This window comes from Solanum dulcamara, chromosome 11 (assembly GCF_947179165.1).
Source record: "Solanum dulcamara chromosome 11, daSolDulc1.2, whole genome shotgun sequence".
Taxonomy (NCBI): Eukaryota; Viridiplantae; Streptophyta; class Magnoliopsida; order Solanales; family Solanaceae; genus Solanum; species Solanum dulcamara.
In genome coordinates, this window is record NC_077247.1 from 38,605,422 (window position 1) to 38,632,086 (window position 26,665).

A 26,665-nucleotide genomic window follows, 5' to 3' on the forward strand; every position below is an offset into this window, starting at 1 on the left:
ACCATGGTTTGCCAGGGATATCCCATCCTTTTATGTGAAAATGAAGTTTTGGCCCAGACTAATGTGCTCCACATACTCCAGAATGTGCTTCTTGCATAGCTTGAGTAGATTCATCTGCCCCCAAACATCGTAAGAGAACTCCATCGAACGACCGCCTATAAAGTGTATTTTTATAATAAAAAAAGAGGGGCTCGTCGTCGGATTTTTGTTTTTCTTCGAAGGTTTTCTAGCAATATTCCATAACACAAATAATCTATTATTGGTTGTCGCCAATCGTTAATTTCATCTTCCGAAGTGGCGATAACTTGTTAAAATTCTTCTTTATGCTCATCTGGAGGCGGAGTTATCCATCTTTAGCAAACCATGACTTACATTTCATCAGGAGATACTAATGCAGAAGCTAAAGATGCCAATGCATCAGCCTTTTTATTTTCCTTTCTTGGGACATGTTGAATAGTCACTTCTCCAAGCCACCTTATCATCTTTTGAGCGTAATTGCAATATGGGATTAACTCAGGCTTCTTTACTTCATAATTAACCAAGACTTGATTGATCACCAACTTGGAATCCCCAAAAACTTGTAGTTGTAATTGTTTCATATCAATGGCCATCTCAAGCCCAAGTAAGAGTGCTTGATATTCAGCAACATTATTGGAGCAGTGTTGTGTTAAAGTGAAGGAGTATGGCAAAACTTCTCCATGGGAAGTGACAAATACCACTCTAGCACTAGCTCCTTCACGATGTGCAGCACCATCAAAATACATCTTCCAAGGTGGCTAAATTTCCACTAGCATTGTGTCTTCATCAGGTAATTCATCAGATAACTCCCAATCATTCGAAATTGGATGATTGGCCAAGAAATCTGCTAGCACTTGTCCTTTTACTGCCTTCTGAGATATATACACAATTTCAAATTGTTGAAACTGGAGGTACCACCTTGCTAATCTATCACTTAAGACAGGCTTGGACATGACAAACTTGATAGAATTCGCTTTAGAGACAAGTTGCACAATATGAGTTTGGAAGTAATGCTTCATCCTCTAAATTGAGAATACGAGTGCCAGACATAACTTCTCAATAGGTGAATACTTGATCTGATTTTGTGTCATCATCCTACTAAAGTAATATAGGGCATTTTCTTTCCCTTCATTATTTTCTTGTGCGAGAAGTGCTCCTACTGACCTTTCTTGTGCTGCGATGTATAAAATCAATGGTTTTCCAGGTATAGGAGCTACAAGTACTGGAGGTTTCATCAGATAAGACTTTATGTTCTCAAAAGAACTGGTACAAGCTTGGTCCCATTCAAAAGGAACATATTTCTTCATAAGGCGACTGAATGGTTGACATCTCCCAGCCAAAGTTGAGATAAACCTGCTAAGATATGCTAATTTTCCTTGTAAGCTTTTCAACTCATGAATATTTTTTGGCTCAGGCATCTTCAAAATAGCATCTATCTTATCTTGATCAATCTCGATTCCTCGTTGTCGAACAATAAAATCGAGAAACTTTCCTAAAGTAACTCCAAAGGCACATTTTAAAGGGTTCATTTTGAGTTGATATCTTCAAAGTCGTTCAAACACCATTCTCAAATCTTGCAAGTGGTCATAACTCTTCTTTGATTTTACCACTAAGTCATCGACATAACACTCAACATTTTTATGAAGTATGTCATCAAAAATATTCTGCATGGCTCGTTGATAAGTAGCTCCAGCATTTTTTAAACCAAAAGGCATTACTTTGTAGCAATATATACCTTTAGGAGAGCGAAATGTAGTAAGTTCTTCATCCTTTGGTGTCATGCAAATTTAATTGTATCCAGATGAACCATCCATGAAAGACATTGCCTCGTATCCAATTGTAGCATCAATCATAAGCTTAGGGATTGGAAGAGGAAATTCATCCTTAGGGCATGCACTATTAAGATCTCTAAAGTTAACAAAAACTCGTATTTGGCTATTCTTCTTTCTTACTGGTACAATGCTTGAAATCCATGTAGGATATTTGACTTCACGAATGAAACCTACTTCAATGAGCTTGCTAACTTCAGTTTCGATCAAAGGAACCAGTTCAAGTCTAAAGCGACGTTGCGCTTGTTTAACAGGATGAGTGCCTCATTTCACATCAAGACGATGAATTGCAACTTTAGGGTCTAATCCTGGCATTTCTTTATAACTCCAAGCAAATACATCCCTAAATTTCATAAGCAACTCAATATATTTCTTCTCTTCATTGTCATCCAGTGAAGCACTTACATATGTAGGCCTTATATCATCATCAACCCTAAGATTTACTTCCTTCAATGCATCAACAGTATTATTTATCCCTTCCTCGAGTTCAGGTGGCGCATCTTCAGCATCCTCATCTTCTTGAGGATCATCATCATTAAAAGATATGTGATTTGATGATCCCACACTTTCTTCATCTTCATCTCGCTCCCTAGTGTGAACTATGGTATGAGTTCTTTCTCTCAGGACATCTCCACATGAAACTACAAGTTTTGTCTCTTGCCTCATTCTAGAAGGGATCAAACTGGGCCAATTCTTGGGTGAATTATGCTCCCGAGCATGTACCCGTTCTTCCATTGTTCTATAATATCCTTGGCGCTTGTATTTCTTCTTCATTGGTCCCAATCGATCAAATACTGAAGTTTTTGGAGTTGATTCTATTAGCCGATCAGATGCAAAAACGTTAGGAGTCATGCCACTAAGTCGATCAAACACAGAAGGCTTCTTGTTGAACATCATCGGTTCTTCCACAGGGGTAATGTAGTTGATGCTCATCCTTTTTATAGAGATTCAGACGAATGATGGTTGTTTGTAACCCAAGCCTTCGTGCGATTTCTTGACATCATACCCTCTCTCTATCATCATCTTTTGAGTTGGATTTAGACCATGATTTGTCCTTTCAATAACTTTATTTGGAAGCTTCCTTACTTTAGTAGCTTCATTAGGATTGTATCCCGCTTTCACCAAAAACTTATATGCATTCGGGTCAAAACCCTCATTTGTACGCTTTTTAGGAAATGATTCATGTGAATCATGATTCGATGGTCTGATAAATCCTTGCATCGTTTTTGAAGGTGATTTGATTGTATCAATTTGCTTGATAGGGAATGTCAATTTGTTACTCTGCAACTCAAAAGGTGGGATCTTGACTTTGTTTGTCTTTGGGACATAGTGAGAAATAGGAATCATTCTCTTACTTGAAGATGCCTCACTTATCTTAAGTACTTTACTCATGTCTGAAAGCATTTTACTCTTTTCAATCATGACCCTCGCATTATCAGGTGCTACATCAACATTTTTTGTAATGTCACCAGGTATCGCATTATCAACTTTGACTTTTTTTGAAGCATGGTTCTTTAAGTAGAATTTTGCATCACCAAAGTGTGCTTCTGTCTCGGTGAAAGGTTCATCATCAGCAACTACCTTCTTTTGAATCCCATCTTCAAAGTATTTGAAACATTGATGGTAGGTGGACGGCACCACTTTGTTCTCATGTATCCATGGCCTTCCTAACAAGATATTATATGAGGTCTTTGAGTCAATAACATGCATCCACACACTCGAATGCATATCTCCCATCGTTATATCTAATTTGACAGCACCAATAGCTCTCTGCCCCTCTTGGTTAAATCCTTCAATCATTAAACGACTCTCAGACAGTTCATTTATCGGGATTCCAAGTTCCTTCACAGTACGAATAGGGAGAATATTGACCCTAGATCCATCATCCACCATGATCCTATTCACTTTATGTCCAAGCACAAAACCTACCATATATAAAGGACGATTATGCAGTACTTTACCCAATAAAATATCATCATTAGTGAATGTAAACTTCGCATCAAAAGTGTCTACTTCTTCAGAGTGAGGCTTTATAGGGCCTTCATGGGATGGAGGTAATGATGGTGATGAGCTTTCTCCCATTGTCTCTTCTCTATCAATGTTACAACACGAGGCCTTGGTGTCACGATGAGAAATCTTTTCACGAAACCAACTTGGCAAGAATTCCTCTAATGTCACTAGAGGACGTTGTTTTTTATAGTGATTTTCCCCAACTCTTGACTTCTTAACAAGATACTTGGTTTTCTTTGCAAGCTCGTTTTACAACGTCTTCGTCGTGTCACTAAAATCCATCCTTCATCATCAGTATAAGCACCACAAGATTGGTTTTCCTCTAGAGGTTTATCTTCCCTTATTACTTCATTCATCAAAGGAACAAGCAATGATGCGTTAACATCTATTGGTTTGAAGTCACCAAATTTAATCATCTTTGGTGGTGATGTTAGGTCATCACCACTATCATGTATTTCGATAAAGTTGTAAAGAACTATGGGGTCGAGTGAACCAAAAGTGACAGAGACTTGATTTGAACTCTCCTTCTCATCTTCAAGTAATATCTTTCCTTCACGGGCCAAGTCCATGATCTTTTCCTTAAAGATAAAACATTTTTCGATAAGATGGCCCATCAAACGGTGATATTTATAGTAATTTGGATCATTAGTCCTCCCAGCCTCATCTGGATGCTTCATTTTAGGTAGCTCAAAGAGTTTTAACGCCAGAAGCTCTTCAAAAATTGCTGGAACATCTGAGTCCAAGAAAGGATACTCTTTTGCCTGCATTTCCTTCAAAGTCAGCTTTCTACCTGCGTTATTCTAAAAAGTCGTGGTCTTCACCCTTTGATTCTTGCTTAGATTTGTAGCCACTTTCAAAGGTACGGCATTAACATTCATCGACTCCTTATTTCCAAACTTAGGTGCCGATTTTCCTCTTTTCTTTACCTCCATTTTATCTTTTCCCTTACGAGGCCCATATATAAGTGGTCCTTCAATCCCGCTTGCAGACATGCTCAACTCCATATCATGAGCACGTATGGCTAGTTCCTCAAATGATTTGGGTTTAATACCCTGTAGGATATAACGAAGTCCCCAACGCATTCCTTGAATACACATTTCTATTCCGGAAGTTTCACTAAGCCTATCCTTACAATTGAGGCTTGCATTTCTCCATCGGTTGATGAACTCAATGACGGGTTCATCTTCCCATTGACGTGTATTTGTGAGTTTAACCATTCTCACAGTATGCCTTGTGTTATAGAAATGATTAAGAAATTCATGCTCAAGTTATTCCCAACTATCAATAGAGCCTGCCTCGAGATTCGTATACCAGTCAAAGGCATTTCCTTGTAAGGAGCGCATAAATTGCTTGACCAGATAATCTCCATATGTTCCAGCATTATTGCAAGTTTCAACAAAATGGGCAATGTATTGCTTTGGATTTCCCTTTCCGTCAAATTATTGAAATTTTGGAGGTTGATACTCTGTAGGCATGTTTAAAACATCGATTCTTGAAGTGTATGGCTTTCCATATGTAAATGATGACTTTGAAGACACGTCATACTTATCTTTGATGGTTCATATAATGAAGTCCTTCAGTTGATGAATGGAATTCCTCCTTCAGCAGATACTTGCAGCTCATCACCCACATTTATTTGCTTTGTAACTCAATCTCCCTTTTCTTGTATCATCGGACGTTTTCCAGGTGCATGACTTGAGTCCTCCTCCATAACGTTCTCAACTCTGTCCGTCAACTTGACAATTCGATTATCTTGATCTTGCACATATTTTGTTAGACCTTCAATTGCCTTTGTCAAACTTGCCAATTGTTCTTCAACAGTTGAGGTGTTAGTCATCATCGCTTGAATGGCCGTTATGGATGATGGAGCAAAGCATGGATTTTCTCTCAAAGTGAAATTTGTCTGAAATAAGTAACGAGGATTGACTGGGGCAGATCTAGTGATCAAGACATCATCTTCATCTTGAATAGTGCAATTTTTTGTGTTAAAAGGACTAAGTCGAGCCAACGTCCTTTCAACAATATCAGTTATATTCTCTCCTTCTTCTAATTCATTCGGAAAGAATCTTGCCCCCTTTGAAGATAAAGAATCAAAAACAGGAACCGATGCGGACGGTACTTGGAGTGCTTGTTGTCCTAGCAAGTTTGCTATGTTCCTAGTGATGGGTCCAAACTTCTCATAGTCGCATCTAGTATGTTCTCCACCTCAGAGGAGAATTTGGAATCAGTAGCCTTAGCAATAATAGCTCTGGAGTCAAACTTCTTAGATGCCATTTTAAGTATTTTTAAAGTTTGATGATCGATGTAAAGAGATGAGAGCTAGAGATTGTCCCACTGGGCGTGCCAAAATTTGTAAACAACAAATTTTCGAGCCGAAAAAAATAAATAATCAAGACCAAAAAATTAGAGTAACAAAGTATAATATTTGATTTTAAAATGTAGTGCGGGTTACAATCTCTATGATAATCTTTTGATTCTTCAAATAATATGACACATGTCGAACATGAATTTGATTTAGAGTCAAGGGCTTGAATAGCTTGATCTTGAATCTTCGTCTTCAAATTTAGATTTGAATTATTCGTCACGAACACTTGTATGGTTATGACGAACGGTAAATATGAACAAGTAACTTGATCTTGATCTTCTTGATATTCTTCTTCGTTCTTGATCTTGAATTTGATTACTTGAACTTTGTAGCTTTGTAGAGAATTTGCGGTCTTTGATCCACGAGCTCTCTTCTTGCTTCTTGTTCTTAAAAAAAACCTTCTCAGAATAATGAGGACCCCTATTTATAGTTGTAGGGAGTGGTATGAGGGTGTGATTTGATTGGTTGGTTTAAACTGACCAATCAGATTTCTTTGGTGAAGAGTTTTAATTTGATTGGTCAGAACATGTCACATATACATGTGGCATTATTCCAGTGGGTCATTTAATTTGACTTAGATTGCCACATAACTTCGACACGTTGCATGATTTTAGTGGCTTATTTAATTTGACTTAGATTGCCACATAACTTTGACACGTGGCATGATTTTAGTGGCTTATTTAATTTGACTTGGATTACCACATAATTTTGACACATGGCATGATTCTAATGGCTCATTTAATTTGACTTGGATTGCCATATAAATTTGACACGTGGTGTGATTTTAGTGGCTCATTTAATTTGACTTGAATTGTCACATCATTCGGACTATTTTCTTGAATTTAATATAGTCTAAATTAATTTACAGATTTAAATTCAATATAATTCTAATGTTTACAATATCATAGCAGAATTTGTGTTTGGTCAAATTCCGAAACTTTTATAGGAAAATATTATTTTTTTCAGTTTTGAAAAACAATTTCTCCTACTACTCAATGATATTCTTTTTCTTAATAGTTTAACCAACTATCTCAATTCTCTAAAATTTATATTTTCTATTAAAAATTAACTTTCACAAAAAAGCCTTAACGAAACAGAAAATAATACTCGTAGTGGAGGCATAGGTTAGTATCGTAAATTAAGAAGATTGGGACCTACCAGTAGTTTACTTCTCCTAATGAAAAGTGAAGAAAACCATTGATGTTCAATAAGGACAAAGTAAAGGATATTTAATTATTCATTAGTAATGTCACGTTTAGTTCCTCTTCTTTTTTTTTCCCTTTCATGACGTCGTGTTTAATTGTAGAAATAATTTAATAAAATAAGAAAGACTTTTCACAAATATTATAAATATTTGTAATTTTAAATGTGTCATTAGATTTGTATGATTATAAAAATATAATATTATTTTAATAAAATTAAAGGTTTTAATTTTTATGAATTTTCAAAATATACGGAATAGTGTTAATTATTTTTCTTTTATATTTTAACAAGTTATAAATGAAAGAGTGCATCACACAAGTTGGTACACGGACTGTATAATCTAATCGGTTTCTAATAAGTTATACGTCTTAGTTAATACTTAATAATTGAAAATATCTATATATATTTTCTATAAACACTTTGTTTACAATGAAATATTTTAGTGAATTAACTGTATAAGTATTTTTTAAAATTATTAATGGAAAAGGTTAAAGTTCTTAGATAAATTCTTTTGATAGGATTAAGACCCATAGACATCACTTTCTCTAAATCTCACTCACATGTGGAATTTTGTTGGGTTTCACAGACCCCACGTGGTGAAATTATACTGAATTTGTTGTTGTTGTATGTGAAATTTTGTTGGGTATATATTATTGTGTTTTTTTTTGTTTTTTTTTACTAGAATTGGCAAATTCACTTCATTCCTAATTAGTGGAAGTGGTACTTTCTTAGATTTGGTATATTTTTGACACGTTGCTATCAAATAAAAATCAAGAATTTGGGCTTATTTTTCCAGAATGTAACATCAGCAAATGCATGATAAAATTATTCTGACAAAATTACAAAACGTCGATAGTTTTATATACAAAAAGGAAGAAGTAACTTTCCTGACAACAGAACAGGTGAAAATAGTTAGTAGAGTTGATGAGGCCATTTCTACGAGATGAATTGATCATCCTGTGTTCGGCAAGGAGGAAAATAATTTTTTTAATAAAAAATTCTCTACGAAAATAATTTTTTTAAAAATGAGAAAAATAAGCAAATATAATTTAACATCTACAAAATTCCAAATCATGATCTATTGTTTTGTTTTAAGATTTTAAATTTGTTCAAAAAAACTACTTTACAGAGCATTAATTAACATAGCTACTAACTTTTTTACAGAGTATAACTAACCCTTGTTGATAAAGGCGATTGCAGCTACATTTACAGCAGATAACTGAACTTATTATTTTCGACATAGAACACAAAAGTTTACGTAAAAACAATTAAAACTTTAATAAATAGGTCACAATTTCAAAGGTACAATATGTTCAATACTAAACATTTTAAATGTTGAATTCCAATCCCTATGATGTGATTATCCATCAGTTCTCATTGTAAGCAGACGAATAAATACATAGCAGTTTGATTTTTTATATAAAAGAACCCAGGTTTGAGTTTCTCAACCACCTATCAATAAAATATTAAAATATCTACGTATCGAGGAGTCTAATAAAGCAGCTCACATATAACAAACTGTATTGCGAACAAGAAAAAATAAATGTTATATACTAATGTTTTCAGAGCAACAATAAAATGCAGCTATAGTAGCAAGTTGACATATATTCTAACAAAAATAAAGACTCCTAGCAAATTTTGTAGCTAAAGCAAGCGTACCAACTAAGCCTTAGTCCCTAACTTATAGATATCACCTTTAAGTATAGCCCATAAGAAAATGTTTTGGAGACAATTAAACACTGATTCCAACTAGAAGCACCAATATATCCTTGTATATTTTCAGAACAGATGCAGAAAAGTACATGAAAACAACATGAATATTCACAATTTTCATCAAAGTACACTTCCTAAGTTCATCAGTTTGAGCAAAACGTGGGGTCTTTGTTCTCATGGGAGAAGACGAGTGAATCAACTTAGAATAGTGTTCCTATAGTTGTCCACAGTACAGTAGTGTCCAAAAACATATACAACAGAAAAGATAACAAAGATGTTAGTATCTAGCTTTAAACTTAAAGCAAAATTCAAAAGCCATCGAGATTTTCACCAAATGATGACCACCATATCACCGTTCTGCCTTAATAAAATGCGGAGTAAGTAGTTTCGCTACTCCGAATCCATTGAAGGTTTCGACATCAAACAGTTCTTTCAACTTCTCATCACATATTATTTGCCTCTTGTCAGATGGATCCTTCAAGATAAAGAAAGAAAACTTTAGCTAATGTTGAACTTTCGTCCAGTCAGACCATTACATAAATCATAAAACTGAATCTGGGAATGCAACTTTTCTCCCTCAATCAAACATTAGCTTTCTCAATAATACTCAGAAGGAAATGGTAAATGCTTATAGGCGTGCACTAATGAATTCCTAGTGTTCTTTCCTCGTATATAAGAAATTTGCATCATGTTTTACATGCTCATCTAAAGTTCTTTCTAGAGGCAGAGTTAAGTTCCCTTTATTTGATAAGTGATGCAAAGTTAAGTTTCCTAGTCACTGAATGGACTCTTACTTCTCATAATATATACAAGGGCTCAAAGAAAATAAAAATTGGTTCAACAAACTACCTAGCAAGATAAATTACTCCCACTGTCTTAGAAAGGTGCTTTTCTACATGAAGAGAGTCCTCTCATCTACTCTTCAGATAAATAAAGTTGGTGATAGAAGAAACAAAAGGACATTCAAGCCAAACATAAAGAATGTAACTAGGCGAGTATGACATATTCTACAATCCATTCACAAGCAACACTCTGAAATTAATTAATTGACGATGAAAATAGATCACTTGCAAGATAACGAGAAGTGAAGGATTGTAATAGTGAGAATGACCTAGCTAAAGCAATCTTTCTAAAGCGAGGAGTGAAGGGTTGTAATATTAAAGACACACCATACTGACCTTTTGGCTCATTTCTAATATTCTCTAAAAGGAAAAGGCATGAGCTGAGGTTAATTCAGCGCAGAGATAAATTAGAACAGATACCACAAAATAATGTCCACCTGCAAGTCATTTTGCTTAATGTATTCCCAAATTCTTTTAACAACATCGGATCGAGGCAATTCACTCTCTCCAGTACCAAGGAACTTTATCAAGGCATCAGAAAGCTGGAGTGGAGCAAGAATTCCAGAGTTCTTCCGTTTTTCCTTTCTCTTTGGCTCATCTGAATCTAATCAAATAAAGGTGGGATCAAATACATCGTTAACAAATTGTGCACAGCGTATGGAAAAGAATAGAAGTATAGAACTATGTATGAATCTAAATTTGTTAGCAACAAAAACAATAGAGGGACAGATAACAACTCTTTACTATTTTTAAAGGTACATCATGCAGCAGAATCGAAATGAAGTAGCAGGGATGAATGCTAGATGGACATCTAAGAGATTAAAGCAAGTTTTTTGGCATAAGGACAGTAAGCAAAAGCAACTTCCACAGCTGGGAGCAAAACATAAAATCATTGTCTGAATAGAAGTTGAAGCTAAGTTATTACCTTCATCCTCCTCTTGCTTCTGCCGCTTTTTCTTTGCAGTAGAACTTTTTTCCTTTGCAGTAGAATTTACTGAATCAGAAGTTGTTATCGTGGAAACTGAATCACAAGTCACAGAGAGGTGAAAAGTATAAATTAGAATGCAAGACTTCAAGCATGTCAAGAATTAATCATTCAACAGGATTTTAGTTGTTAAACCCTAAACTAACAAGCACAACATCAGCTAATATTAAATACATAAGACTAATATTTCCTCAAATCGTATATTGAGTTACATGCTGACCACAAGTTGGCTTTAAAACAAAACACCTTACATGAGGAAACATCTATCATTCTTCATCCCAGATTGCACTCCTAAAATTACTGTTTCCCCACATATTATTATTGATTACAAGCTAGCCTTGGACTGCAACACAGAAGGTTTATTAATTGCACAGAATGATAAATGAAGACAAACAGTTAAAAAGAAATAAGATGGCCACAATATGACATGAAAACTAGTACAGCATGTACTTTTCAGAAACTAGTAGAAGACCATTTTGGTTTCGACAGTCAAGGAGTACAGTTACATGGCAGAACATTAATAAGTCAGCAACATACAAACATAAATTTAAGATTGCAGCCTCTCCAGAACTATGTAATTAATCTGAGAAGAGTTGCAGCAAGACTTTATGAGAACTAAACATAAGTCTGTAACAACTTATTTAAAAAGAAGCTCTGTGAAAGCGATTAATGTACAAAATTTTCGAAGTGGGAAGAATCAAGTGCCGTAGTAGAGTTTATAAGAAAGTATTCAGCAAACCCAGAAAAAAGAAAGAACAAAGAGAAGCGTACAATACCACCATTACAATCCAAAGGCCAGATATGCTTTGCAAGGGCTTTGTTCATTTGGAACATATTTATGGTATCCACATCAAAAAGCTCACGCAATGTGTCATCACAGTTTATATTCCGCCTATTTGACGGATCTTGCAAATTATTTTCACGAATATAGCGCCACATTCTCTTCACCACCTTCATAGAACATTTGTGAGGGTTTAGTTCATGCATGTTACTATCCATGGCAATAGGCAATGGAGACTTTAAACAATAAGAAGAGAGAGAGAGAGAGAGAAAACCATGCAGAATTGTGATACCTCAGTCCTTGCCAGTTCTGTTTCCCCGGTAAATTTCTGAAGTTGCGGAGAAAGGCTACATACTTTGGTAAATCCACCAGCTTTCCTTTTAACATTTTCATTCTTCTTCCCAGGCCTAATAGGATTTAATGTACCATTAGCTCAACTAGTATAGACTAGACTAAAACACATAGTTCTTCTTAAGAGACAAATAAGCAAAATAATTTTTTCCACACAGTCATGCAGATTTTATATTTTCTCCCACTCAGCACCCTCAGACTAACAACTAATCAAATAAAATGATACTTATTGTTTGCTGCAAACATTAAAGTTTGAATTTTCTGGGTCAACAGGTTTTATAGAGATTAGTCAGCTATCAGTAATCTGTAATGATGGATCTGCGCACAACCAAAAGAGCGATAAACCAGCTTAGCGTCACTACTCAGAAAAATCACCTCAACTTTTGTTATTATGGTAGGGTTTTTTTATGAGGAACTCTGTATTATTAATTTAAATATCATCCATACTTAAATGAACCTAGTAATGCAGATCCAGACATGAGTAAAGATGTCACACAGCCACCAGAATTAAACTACAGACATGATTAATTCCCCAGCAGTATAGCAGTGACTTCTCCCAGAGAGAAAAAGAGAGCACTCTCACAGCAAAACTAACTGAAGTTCCAGCAAGATTAATTCTCAGGTTATGAAAGGGAAATATAATCTCTCAGGTCACAAAAGGAAGATTCTGACCCTATAATCTACCTAAGCTTTTTGATTGTGACTACTCAAAAGAAATGAAAGTATGATTTTCATAGCTATTTTGTTCGGTGTCAACTTTATATCTTCCTAGTTGTTCTGTAAAATGTCAACTTTAGCTCTTTTTTAATATGCTCTTCTTCTTTTGCACTTTGCCTGAGGGATTAATAGGGCACATAAAAGGAAACAAAATGGTAACAAGGAACATGATAGTGCATTTGGACTTAATATTGCACTAGCTTTCTTATGTATTCCTTTTTCCCTTCCTATGCCGATCAACCACTCAGAGATTTTCACTTCTGTTTTCTTTAAGTTTTTGGTTGCATCTGCTTTCCCTAATACAACCAAGTAATTTCCCTAGTACAACCAAGTAATTTCCCTATTTCACTCACATTAGAGGTTCTTTGTTTTAACAAATGCAGGGTTTGGCTATATTTTGTGTAACTTCTTGAGGAGATTTTTATGCAGATTTCGGAAATATATCTGTTGCAGTCATGAGAAAGAATGAGAACGAGAGCAGCTAGCCTTCCACAAGAAAGAGGAGGAACAAGCAATAGTCTCCCAGGCTAATGCATCCAGAAATACTAAGAACAACATACTAGAATTGATAGACTGATATTAATGAAGACCTATATGTATACAAAAACCAATCAATCAATCAATCAACTATGCCTCAATCCCAAGCTAAAAGGGTCAAGTATATGAATCCTCTATAGCCATTCAACTCCATTGGGCCGGCTTCATATTCAATGTTTAGAGGATTCATATATTTTTAAGAATTTATGTACTACGACTATTTACCCACATGCTGACAACTTATTGAAATCTTACTGCTTTATCTTGTTTTTAAAAAATAAAAATAGATCAAAAACTCCTTTATCTAGGCATGAAACCAGCCATATGAACTCAGAAAGACGGAGCAGATGAAAAGACAACCCGAAAACCAAAACAGAAGCCCGAGGTACCTTATCAATTTTCCACGCAGACAGTCAGTGTATTTTATTAAAATAGAACTGTGGAAGTGCTAGATCAGAGAAATATGTATCATTAGCTAAAACCTCCCTTATCTATGTAGGAAATGTACAAAGTCTAACTCTATTTCAATTTGTTTGTCTTGTTTCCTTTTTAGTCTGTTTCAAAAAAAATGTCTCATTCCTTTTTGACTACTCCTTGATTTAAACTTTCAATGCGCCATGTTCAAGACCACAAAATTAAAAGACACTTTGGTACATTCTAGTTATTTTAAGTTTAACGGTACAAGATTCGGAAATCGTTTTAGTTTGTTAAACTGTGTGCCAAGTAAAAAAAGACAAACAAATTGAATACGAGGGAGAGTCTTATCTTTTTAAACCAGAAATGCAGAAAGGAAAATGAAAACAAGAACCCTTTAGATACTGCACTAGAAATCGTCTTAAATCTAGGACAGAGTAAAACCACTATATGCTTGCATGATTGTAATAATATCGTCTTAAAATATAAGCAACAAAATCTATAATAATAATATTCGAATAAGGCATTAAACATCACTCAGAATTTAGAATAAATGTCAATGAACACATATTTAGATTTCACATACATTTAAAGAATACATACTTTTTCTTAGAACTTTTTCGTTTTCCTTTAGCAACAGACTCAGATTCCTCTACTTCTTCTTCTTCCTCCTCCTCCGGGTCTTCTTCTTCCTCACTCACTTCCGATTTAACTTCCGCTGATGGTCCTTCATCGTTTTCTTCTTTCATTTCTTCCTCATTCTTCTCATTTTGAAACTCGCTTTCAAGGTAAAGATCAATTTGATCTCGAATAAACACTTTTCTATCCGATAAATCGATTCCGAAGTCTTCTTCGAGCTTTCGGCGGACGGCAGCGTTGCTGGTGGTGTTGAGGTCCGAAGTGCTTAGAAACTCACGCAGCCGGCCGACGAGCTCGGAGTCCGATACCATTTCCTCTGGTTAAGGGTAAAGTTAGGTTTGAATGTTAGAAAGAGGAAAGAGAGAGATGACATGAAATGTCCATTTTGGGGCTGAGGTGGAGTAAAAGGGTAAAATGCCGTGGATTCGGTGGGGTAACCGTCTACACGTGGGTCTCGAGCAAGGATATTTTTGGAACAATAATATAAATTTTGTGCACCTGAATAATTAAATAAATTTGAAAATATGTTTTTTCCATTATCATAAATATTTATACTTTGCGATAAATCATTTTCGCTGACAAATTAGCCCTCAACTTTCTTTTATGTGGGGCCGTTGGACTCGATAATTCACGTGCTCTAAAAGCGACCGGGCGTTTTCCTTTTAGCTGTACCAAATGTACAACGGACAGCGATATGACAAACTTGGGCCTGCAATCGATACTCAGCCTCGATATTTATGTTCTCAAATTCCAGGCCTGCAAACTGGGTATAAATTTGAACAACTTTCCTAAAGCACACTAGACCTCATTTATTTTTTATTAAAATTACGACGTCTCAATTTGAATGCATCTGAATGATTAAAATACATTATCTTTAGATTTTACTAATATATAATTAAAATTGTTTGTTTTTCAATATCTATATGTAAATAATAAATATACAATTCAAATAAAAAAAATAAAAATAATTTAGAAAATAATAAAGTAAAAATTATTATTTAATTAAAAAATAAGATACTTATACTTGTTAGCACTGGCAGAGATAATTTATAGCAGTGGTGGTGATAGTAATACTTGTTGTAAGTGACTAGTAATGATGGTGGTGATAGTTATGATAGTGAAGGTGGTTGATGTTGTGATGCCTATCATAATGATAGTGATATTAATAGTTGTAATGATAAAGTTGGTTGATGTTAATAGTTGGCGATGTTGATGGTGATAGCTGAAGAATGTGTGGTGTTTGATGATGTGTTTGGGGTAGTTGATGGTACTGATATTTATGATGTTGGAGGTGGTTGGTGTTGACCACAGTGGTGGTAGTGATGGAGGTGATTGTAACACCCCGGATTTTTTTCGCCAAGACTCGAACCGTTCTTCTTGTGCGCGTAGGATCGAACTTGGTGAATTGAGATTTTATATATGAGTTAGGATCAATTCCTAATTATTTGAAGTGTATTAGATGTGTTTTAGGATCATAAGACATCTCTAACACCAAGTCGAGTCCAAAGAATTAGTCTCGACTAAGTTTCCAAATGAGTTCGTATAAGGATCAACTTCCAACGATCATATCTCTTTGAATATAATGAACTGGGTGGACCACGACCTACCAAATTAAAGGTCTTTGAGTCTTCTTTCCAACGCCACCAAGATTTCATTTTTTGGAGTTCTGAGTCAAATGTTATGTCCCTTTTTTCTACAGGCTAGTACTGTAGGAATTTCAGGCCTGGACTCTAAACCCAGAAAATTTGAGTTTGGCACTGCAAGGGCGCGACGCGCCACTATAGCGCCAGAAACAAGCCTCACTAGTTTGGTCCTTGGCGCGACGCGTCACTATTAGATGTGCAGGGTTTTTAAGCCCATTTTCTAGAACCCAAAAAATGTAGGCTTGGCGCTGCAAAGGCGTGACGCGCCATTATAGCGCCATAAAACAGCCTCAATAGTTTGGTCCTTGGCGCGATGCGCCACTGTTAGGTGTGCAGGGTTTTAAGCCTATTTTGGCTTGGCGCCACTATAGCTCCAGGTGGGTTTTAGCCCATTTCTCCAGATTTTTGAGGAAGGGCAAATTGGACATTTGCCCTAATTATATATACACTAGCTTGGAATGATTTGGACCAATTTTCCAGTCTTGTGCCTCTCTCTAAAAAGCCCTAATCTCCATTCCCTTCTCTCCCAAATATCTCCAACAAGATTTTCCCTCAAAAGCTCAAGGATTCAAGATCTTCAAGTCAAGTCTTGGTTCCCGGTGAGATGATCTTCAAGCAAGGTATGTAAGGCTAACCTAAAATATGGATTTAGTTCTTCCATATGCCCCATAAATGTGTTGGATGAAGATGGTGAAAGACTTGAACCTTCTATGAAGGTTTTCTTGAAATTTTCCTAAACTCTAGAATATTTTTATGTACTAGTAATTGATTGGTGATTTTCATGACTTAAATTCTTGAATAGTTACCTTTCATATTGTTTACTATAAATGAAACTTTGTATATGGATTTATATGTATTGATGGTGTTCTTGAGTTGAGTTTTGTTGAGAGTATGGATTCATGTATTCATTTACATGAACCCAAGATGAGATTTCTTTTATCATAATTGTCTTGAGGTTGAGATTGATGGTTTTGTGTGTATACATTGGTTGGGATGAGAAGAATGAATTGGGGTAGTTATGAATGTGAAAGGCATAAAAAGGAACGAAACCTTGGTAGAGTTAGAATGTCATTTTATCTCTATAAATTGAACATAGAATTAAATAAGGATTTTGGAGTAGATGTTTGATGATAATGATGTGAATGATGATATTTGATGATGATGTTTGATGATGATGTGATGATGATGTGATGATGATGTTTGATGATGATGTGAATGCCGATATTTGATGATGATGTTTGATGATGATGTGATGATGATGTTTGATGATGATGTGAATGCCGATATTTGATGATGATGTGAATAAAGAGGTTATGTTGATGAGGATGTTGTGTGATGAAGTGGATTGGAGTCTAATGTGATTATGTCATTTGCATAATTTGATTTGATTGGAGTCTTATGAACATTTTGAAATTTAATGATTTTTTGAGAAGGAGTTTTAAATAAATGATTTGTGAACATTTTGCATAAACTATTTATACACTATTTTGAGTTTAAAGAGTGATTATTTCCATCTTTGATTTAGAAAGAGTTCAAGCGTAAATTGAGTTTGAAAAAGTCTCTTAAATTTTCATTTTTGAACATGAGTATTTTGAGCATAAATGAGTTGAGCATTTTTACTTTAAAATGTCAATTTTTGAGATTGAGTTGAGATTGTATCAATTTTAAAGAGAAGAGTTTGATGATTTAAGATGAGTCGATTTGAAAAAAGGTCCAATGAGGCCAGATTTGATTGAGTTTTGGAAAGAGTCCAATGAGACTAAATGAGTTGATTTGAAAGAGTCCAATAAGACTAAATGAGTATTTGAGTATTTTACTCACTTGATAGATATGAGCATATTGAGTCTTGGGAGGAGTATTGAGCACCGAATTGGGTAAGAGTATAGTCCATAATCAAACCAATAAACTACGTCGCCAAACGTAGGAGAGAATTGAGCCGTTAAAGTCGGATGCTTCCTAAATTATTATCCTGACATGATAGGACTTTATTGGTTATGGATCCATGATTGTTGATTTGTTCTTACCCTGGCAAGGTATGAACGGACGTGGCAATAACGTCAGCTTATTGTACTATCACTCGCTCATATGGTGATAGTTGTCGGTTAGAGAAACTCCAAATTGAATGGATTGTGCTTGATATGATTGGTTTGATTGTGATTATAGATGATTGGGTTGAATTGTAAAACATTGCATAACTTAATTTGCATATCTATTGAATGGAGCCCTTTGACTTTATGGTGGAGTTGATTGCATATGATTGGATTGGATGATATGGGATTGGATTGTGTATGATTGGATCAGATTAGGTGATATGTGATGGATTGGATTAAAATATATGTGATTGGATAGTGTATGATTGGATTGGATCGAATGATATATGATTGGATTGGATCGAATGATTTAATTGAATTGTATCGTACATGGTTAGATTGGATTGGATGGTTTATGATTGGTCTCTGTCTAAACTGTGTTCTTACTTTAGACTTATGACACTTTGATTGAGTCTCTCTTATCTTTCTGATTAGAGATATTTGAACCAACGTTATTCTTTCTTGAGGTATGTTTCATTCTGCCATATTACATACTCGTACATTCTATGTACTGACGTCCATTTGGACCTGCATTATTTCTTGACGTAGAGACAGGTTTAAGAGATCGTCAATAGGAGCACCATTGAAGATCTATACACACTTAGCGTATTGGTGAGTCCTCCCCTACATTCGGAGGACACCGCTTATGTTATTCTTGCATCAAGTTAGCCCTTTTCATTTTAATTTGAGGTAGCCATGAATATGTCATTGGCACCAATTAGTTAGCAGTGATAGAGGCTTCATAGACTAGATAGTGCTGGGTCGATTGAGTATTTTATTTCTTGAATTATTCTTGTCAAACTATTTAACGACATAGATTGGAGTTCGATTTGCTGGCATATGGCCTCTATTATTTGAGTTAGAGTGATGATTTGAACTGCCCACCAAATTATTTCTTTATTTTAAACTTTCCGTTGGTTGGTTGATATTGAATGGATGTGTGATTGGACCAAGTGATTTGCTTGGAGACCAGCAATGGTCTTCCAGTACCGATCACGTCTAGGGTACCCTCTCGGAGAGTGACAGTGATGGTGGTGGTGAACGAAGAATGTATGGTGGAAATTGATGGCAATGCCAATTATAATGGCAGAGTTGGTTAGTAGTAAGATTTGGCTTAATGATGATAGTGGGTCACAGTGGTGGTGTCGGTGGCGATGGCTACAACAACAGGAATAGTGGTGACAATGGATGTAATCATAATAATGGAGGAGGTAAGTGTGGTAGTAACTAGTAATGATGGTGGTTGTGATGATAGAGGTAGTTGGTCATAGAAGACGGTAATGGTGATTGTGATGGCATGGGTAGTTGATGGTGATGGATGATGATTGTGGATAAAGTAATGGTGAATATTATTCACACAATAATGTCTCTTAATGATATTAAAACTTTGTTCTAAATCTTAATGATTAAGACCTATTCAAACACATTAAGTGCTTAAATCTTAAAGAAGATAGGCGCACTTTATCGTATAATGTTTGAACCATTTAGATAGACTCAGTCGACTTTCATTAGTGCAAACAAATGAGACCAATTTAGGTGTTAATTACACAACGCATCAATAGTTTTAATAATTACATATCTTGTCTAAGTTACCTCTAGATACACTATATTTTCCTCCTGACACATTGTATCTCTCGAATGTGTCTCGTCTCTCTCTTCTCTAGCTCGCCACTCTCCTCTTTTGCCCATCTACTTCTTTGTATTTATCTTTCACAATGTATCTTTATTTCACAACGCATTTGAGTATCACAATTCATGTATCTGCTAGTATCAATTTCATATATTTGTGCATCCAAGATCAGTTCATCTAGTGTATCCTATATCAATTTTGTCAGTGTATCCGATATAAAGTATCTAGTGTATCCACACATAGATACAGGTATTTGGGTCAAACATGGATGTATCTGATATCATAAATTTACAATGTATATGAGTTTCACAATTTCATTGATTTGCATATCCAATATCAATTTCAATAATTTTGTGTATCCATAATCAATTTCATTACTTTCTGTGCTTTGATTGCTCTATCTTATCTGGGCTGCTTTCTGTCACGATCCAACCCCGTAGGCCATGACGGGTGCTCGAACTGTACACTTGTGTATACCCCTGCTAACTATAAGTAAACATGTCTCCTATTTGAGTCATAGCGTACCAACAGGCAAGACAATATATAAGCCGACAAGGCTATCGTAACATATAGGCACAACCTTACACACATACATATACAACCCACATACATGTCTACAGACCTCTAAGAGAAAAAAGTAACATAAGGCGGGACAGGGCCCCCACCCTACCCGTAATTAAATAAATATATACATAGAAGGTTTAGTACCAAAACTCGGCTCTGATTCAAAGGAGCTTCTTCCAAATTTACTGAATGGAATCCTAAGCTGGCAGATCCCCAAAGCGCGCGCCTATACCTGCGGGCATGAAATGCATCCCCTCCAGAAAGAGAGGGTCAGTACGACATATGTACTGAGTATGTAAAGTATAAAATATCAAAAGGAGGGCACAGCTAACATAGGGATGCAGGGGAAAGTATAACATTCAACAAACCACTGCACCTGCATCTCATAAAATAAAGTCATACATACTATCATCACATACTATACCCAGCCCGTTGGGGACCCGATGTAACAACCACATCACTCTGTTATCATAAGCATCTATGTACTATTAGTGCTATCTCATATAATAATGCCGAGGAACGTACGACCCGATTCATTTATCATATAGTAATGCCGAGGAACGTTCGATCCGATCCATATATCATATAGTAATGCCGAGGAACGTTCGCCCCAATCCATATATCATATAGTAATACCGAGAAATATTTAGCCCGATCCATATATCATATAGTAATTATAGCCGGCTTGGGACTCGGTGAAAAATTTATCACAGTATACACGAGTGGAGTAATGAGTAACCCTATGCAATTTAAACCATCATTGGAGACTTGTTGAACCAATCAAAATGAACTATCACTCAAAAATTAAGACAATAGCCATAACAAGTACCTTTGGAGTGTCCTTATAGTTTGCATCAAAGTAGCACTTTTGGAGTCATCTACTCCTATCAAGGCGTAATAAAATATCTTTTGGAAGTCAAGAAAATGACCATCTTAGTGGCCTTGAGAATGGGGTTTCCTTGGGATCACCCATACTTCATCTATTTGTTTCATAAAGTTCATATAAAAAAAGATTAACTTTACCTACTTACTACTTCCCAAGGTATAGAAAAAACTTGAGAGGCCATAGTTCAATTATTAGAAGGGTTCTAGCTTAAAGGAGTGAATACGAGTCATGCTTTATACCACAACCTAAATTATACCAACTTAGGATGGTTGGACACTTTCACATGAATCGAGGCAAAAGGACATAAGTTCTAGGAAATTAAAAACGTTAGCCATCTTAGTGTACTTAAGAATAAGAGCTTCTTGCGGACTTTGCGCATTCTTCATCCGCGGCTTTCTATGGGCCATGCCAAAAGAAAAAAGAGAATAAGCTTTACATACCCTCTACTTTCCCTCATAAAATCATTATATACATATGTGCTGTGGAACGTACGGCCCGATCCTTAGGTAGTAACACATATCATACTTGGCCCATCAAGGGACTCAGTACCATAAACATTTCATCATAACATCATAACTTACGTCAAGGGCATATCAAGAGAGAAGAAGGGTAACTCTATTTACTCATGCCAAAGACATGCCAAAAGAAAAGAAGGATAGCTTCACATACCTTTTTCGGGATTAATTGAAATCCGGCTTGCCTTGATACCTCCTTAACCTATTGACATGAAAGTAATACTAATATTAACAGCCTTTCACTTTCCAATAGCCCACTCTACAACCAAGTACTAATAGGAGTCATTTCCTTATCCATTATCCCCGACTAGTTTGTTACTAGTTCCGATGCTACTGAAAATCAGGCAGCATTTTCCCTATAACTTCAACATCTCCGAGATTTCAACTTGGCCACAATATCAACAACCATACCAACAACAACAACTAGCAGCATATTTACAATTAAATCACTTCAACCTTACACAATACAAGCTCCAAACAACTAGCTCCAAACTATGATACAAAAATAGAGTTTCTAGTTTCCATTTTGCAAAACCTTTAACCGTACGAAGCGGGGGTCGTGTGGCTGTAACCAGCAGCTCCCCACCTCCTTTAGAACACTTTTAGGCCCTGCAACATACCACCACACGACCAGCAGCATCCCCCACACGCACAATGCCTCATTTCGACTATAATTTAACTACGACGACTTCAATTTAGATTGTTTCTACCGTCGAGCATTTCTATGACGTTCTTCTACTTCCAGTAGCATAAAAGATGTATAATACACCCTATAACAACACCATAAACTTCAAATTAAAAGGAAAGACCTTACCTTTCCCAAAATTGGCCAAAACTCACCAAAACTAGCCTCGGAACTTCTCTAGATGCGCTGAAATTGCGTGGACTGCTTGCTGTCCATTTTGGGATGCACCAAGCCATGATTTTATACTATCAATACCTCCATATCATCTTGGTGCACCCTAGATAATTAATTCACGGAACAAAATCGAGAAACTCACCTTTTTTCTCTCTAAATTTGTGGCCTCCTCCCTCTCTAGCTAGAGTTTTCTTTTCTCCTCTTCTCTAGAATTTTCTTGAAATTTCCTTGATAAGAATGAACTAAAGGATAAGATGAGACTAAAAGTCATACAACATATATATAGGCCACTTAATTAATGGGCTAACTTTTCAAGACTTGGGCCTTTTCTTTTGTTGGGCCTCTCTTGTTTTCTTTTTTTTTTTTCAAGCCAATCACTTAGTTCCTATTTTTTTTGTAATTCATGAAATATTTTTTTTTTGAAATTCCAATTTTGCCCTTAGCCTCTTCCAATATTTCCAAATTCCAAAATTTTCATAACCAACTTATGTGTAAAACAAGGTCAAGACATAGCATGGTCCTTAACTCGTTACAATTATCCCAAAATGTCCAAATGCGCAAAATACGAATTATAACACTTTCATTACTTGATTTTCCATATCGCTTTGAACTTCTTATTCTTATCTGACTTCCTTTTAAATTTTACTGAGCTGAGGGTCTTTCGGAAACAACCGTCCTACCTTGGTTGGAGTCAGGTTTGCATACACTTTATCCTCCCCAGACCCCATGTTGTAGAATTTCACTAGGTCGTTATTGTTGTTGTTGTATTTGATATCAACTTCATCTAGTATATTCGATATCAATTTCGTCACTGTATCCGATATCAAATATCAAATGTATCATGTATATATAAATACGTGTATATGAGATCAAAGATATATCTCTAATATCAAATAAATACATATATACATTTACTAGTGTATCTATGTATAGATACATGCATATGGTAGTTGGTATCAAAATGTATACATCAATTGCCTCTAAGTGCCACCAGTATCAAGCAAAAAGAGGAAGGGGGGAGAGAAAAATAGGGGAGACAGAAAGGGGGGTAACAGAAAGAAGAGAGAGGGCGAAGGGATGGAAAGCGAGTGAGAGAAAGCGGAGGAGAGAGATTATATAATTATTTTAAAGCATAATAAGATTTAGTATATATGATAAAGATATTTGTCTAAGTAAGTAGTTTTTCCCATAATTTTCTTTTATATATTTTCATTTTAAAATTATTTGTTTTATTTCACCTCAAACCAAACACCAAACTATGTTTTGCTCCAATTGTTCCATCATACTTTTTATATTGGGTTAGTTCTCTAGCTCGATAGAAGTCTCTTTAAAAAAGTATTTTTTTTAAATGTAATTTAAGACATGCAGTCAATTAACCTTCCGTCTACACCTAGCCTTCCGTCTACACCGTTTAGTTTCTTTATGGGCAACTTATAAGGACATCTGGAAGGATACATAATTCATCCTCCACGCTCTAGGGAGAAGTCCACATATGCCAATTATGGGACAATCATAAGTTTAGCTATTTTGAAATAGCTTTATATATGGGGAATTGAAGTTGCAAATTTTTTTCAATAATCGTATCGAAACTTTTGGCTTACTAAGATTGCTTTTTCAACAACATCAACTTGATACACTCATTTATGTTTTCACATTTTGTGATGACGAAGAGTTTGGCTTGATCCTTACCTTAGCTATTAATCAAAGAAAGTAAAAAGAGAGGACATGAAATTTACCTCCAATACAAAAATGATAAAACAAAGTAGAAGAATATGGATTACCACAATAAACTAGTCCTAGTAAAAAAAAAAGCCTTCTGACCATCCCGTATTTTAAGTATGCATTGACTGTAAGAAGAGTTCTTTACACAAGTTGCTCACCTAAATACTAATTATGGTTAAATAAAAATTTATATTCGGTGCTTATGTTAAAATATATTTATTTATTGTGGTTAAGTTATAAGTTCTAAAGAAATGTGTATTAATTACCCATATTTTTAGTCATAAAAGTGTATATAAAGATATGCGACATATAATAATTAGGTTAGTGACTAAGTGTAATTTTAAATATGCGGGGAAATTGATATTTCGTACCAAAATTAGGGAGTAGTTTTAAAAACTTATTATTTCAACCATAGTAAATGTGCTGCTTAAATTAATGTATTTTAGATCTGAAAAATTATATACAAATGCCATTCATCTAAATGTTTATTGAAAAATATTTTAAAATTTTCTCATGTTTGACTAGTAAAAAAAAATTAAAAATTATTTTTTTCAAAAAAACAACTTCCTTAAAATTGAGAAAAATGATGTTCCTGTCATGGAATTAAGGAAACCAAATCCACAAATGACATTTCACATTGATTGTGTCCTCTTTACCCTCCAACATACCTCAACTTCTCCCCCCCCCACCCCCCACCCCCACCCCCACCGTAGCCCCTATCTCTACCACTCCACACCCCACCCTCCATCCTCACCTCCCATTAGGGGTGTTCATCGTTCAATTTGGATCGGTTATTGGTTAAAATCAAAATCAAACTAATTTAGTCGGTTTTTAAGTTTTAAAAACCAAATCAAATAAATAACCGTCGGTTTGGTTATTGTCGATTTATTTCGGTATGATTTAGTTTTTTTGATTTTTTCGATTTGAAAGTAATTAATTTGTTGAGGGCATACACATCTCGATAAACACAAACACCTAGTACATGAACAATCCACATGAAAGCTACTCTGGATTCAAGTAATCAATTAATCAATACTAGATTTTGATGGACTTGGACTTAGAGTTTTAATTGTTGGGCTAAAATTTAGTAAAAAATTACCTATATACACTTCTTTATTTACCATATTTTAAAATATTTTCTACCATTTTAAAAAAATTTAAAAATCTCTTCTTTTACACCCAAAATCCATTTTTTCAGATACATAATTGCTACTCTTTTTTCCTTGTTTAGCTCAACTGCTTTGTTAATTAATGTATTCGGATACCTAATGCACTATTTTTCCGAATTAATGTATCCGGTGTTAATTAATGTATCCGGATACATAATTCCATTTTTAGCTCAACTGATTTGTTAATTAGTGTATCCGAATTGATATATCCGGATACCACAAGATATATCCAGATAGACTTATTTTGAAGGGATTTATGTAATATTAAAAATGGTAGGGACAAATAGTAATTAGCTCCTTGGACTATGTGATTCTTAAAAATTAATTCAAGTGTTGAGCTTGAGAAAATGGTAAAATTAAAGATTTAGCCTAATTAAAATTTAACAATATATATATATATATATAATTTTTCGGTTCGATTTGATTATTTTTGTGAATTTTTTTAATAAAATCAAAATCAAATCATCAACTAGTATCGATTTTCAAAATTTAAAACCAAATCTAATCAAACCAAACCAAATATCAATTTTTTAAATCGGATTTGATTTGAATTGCGGTTCAATTTAGTTTTTTAATTATAATCATGAACATCCCTACCTTTCGTAATATTTATCTAGATTATATCTAAATACTTTAAAGATATTTTTTTAACTAAAGTATATACTGAAGACAAAAAAAAAACACTTATTTGTTTTTCCAAAATTACACTTTCCGCCTACCAAGCACAACCCTAAAGAGAGAAATCAAGTACTATTATCTTGGGTAAAGGAAAAGGATGTCCTTCATTTGTAAGTGTGGACCTTTTCAACTCTCCTGTATATCGAACTATAACAACTAATTGAGAAGTAGACGTAAATCCAGTTCGACCAAATTTTTGAAAGGTCAAAAACATATTAATTTCTTGGATCTTTTTCTTGAAAATTTGAGATATTTAGTAAAGAAAAACGTGTTTTTGAGCAACATTTTGAAGCTATAAATTTTTACTTTTTGAAAAAAAGTGAATTTGCTTAGCGCATAAATATTCTTATTAAGAACTTATATTAATCTATCTCTCATTAATTTAACTGATAAATCTTTCAAATATATAACTTCCTCCTTCTCATATTTCATTTTTGTTTAACTATATTTATATTAATTAAAAAACATAATATATTTTTATTTTATGATCTATTCAATTAACTAA

At 34.9% G+C, this 26,665-nt stretch overlaps 1 protein-coding gene across 3 annotated transcripts; it reads right to left on the reverse strand.

The window, feature by feature from the left end:
- Nucleotides 1–9,168: 9,168 nt before the first annotated feature.
- Nucleotides 9,169–14,840, reverse strand: LOC129874683 (upstream activation factor subunit spp27-like). 3 transcript variants are annotated; one of them, XM_055950007.1, is made up of 6 exons: nt 14,369–14,840; nt 12,039–12,153; nt 11,742–11,916; nt 10,906–11,001; nt 10,401–10,584; nt 9,169–9,613 (listed from the first exon to the last, which is right to left on the reverse strand). In XM_055950007.1, the coding sequence occupies exons 1-6, from the start codon at nt 14,713–14,715 to the stop codon at nt 9,589–9,591; spliced, it is 942 nt and encodes a 313-aa protein (XP_055805982.1). In that variant the 5' UTR covers nt 14,716–14,840; the 3' UTR covers nt 9,169–9,588. The 3 variants fall into 3 exon arrangements, 2 of the variants coding, with proteins under 2 accessions (XP_055805982.1, XP_055805981.1); XM_055950006.1 differs by having other exon boundaries at nt 10,418–10,584; nt 14,369–14,837; XR_008762939.1 differs by having other exon boundaries at nt 9,477–9,613; nt 10,317–10,584.
- Between the last annotated feature and the right edge of the window lie 11,825 nt (nt 14,841–26,665).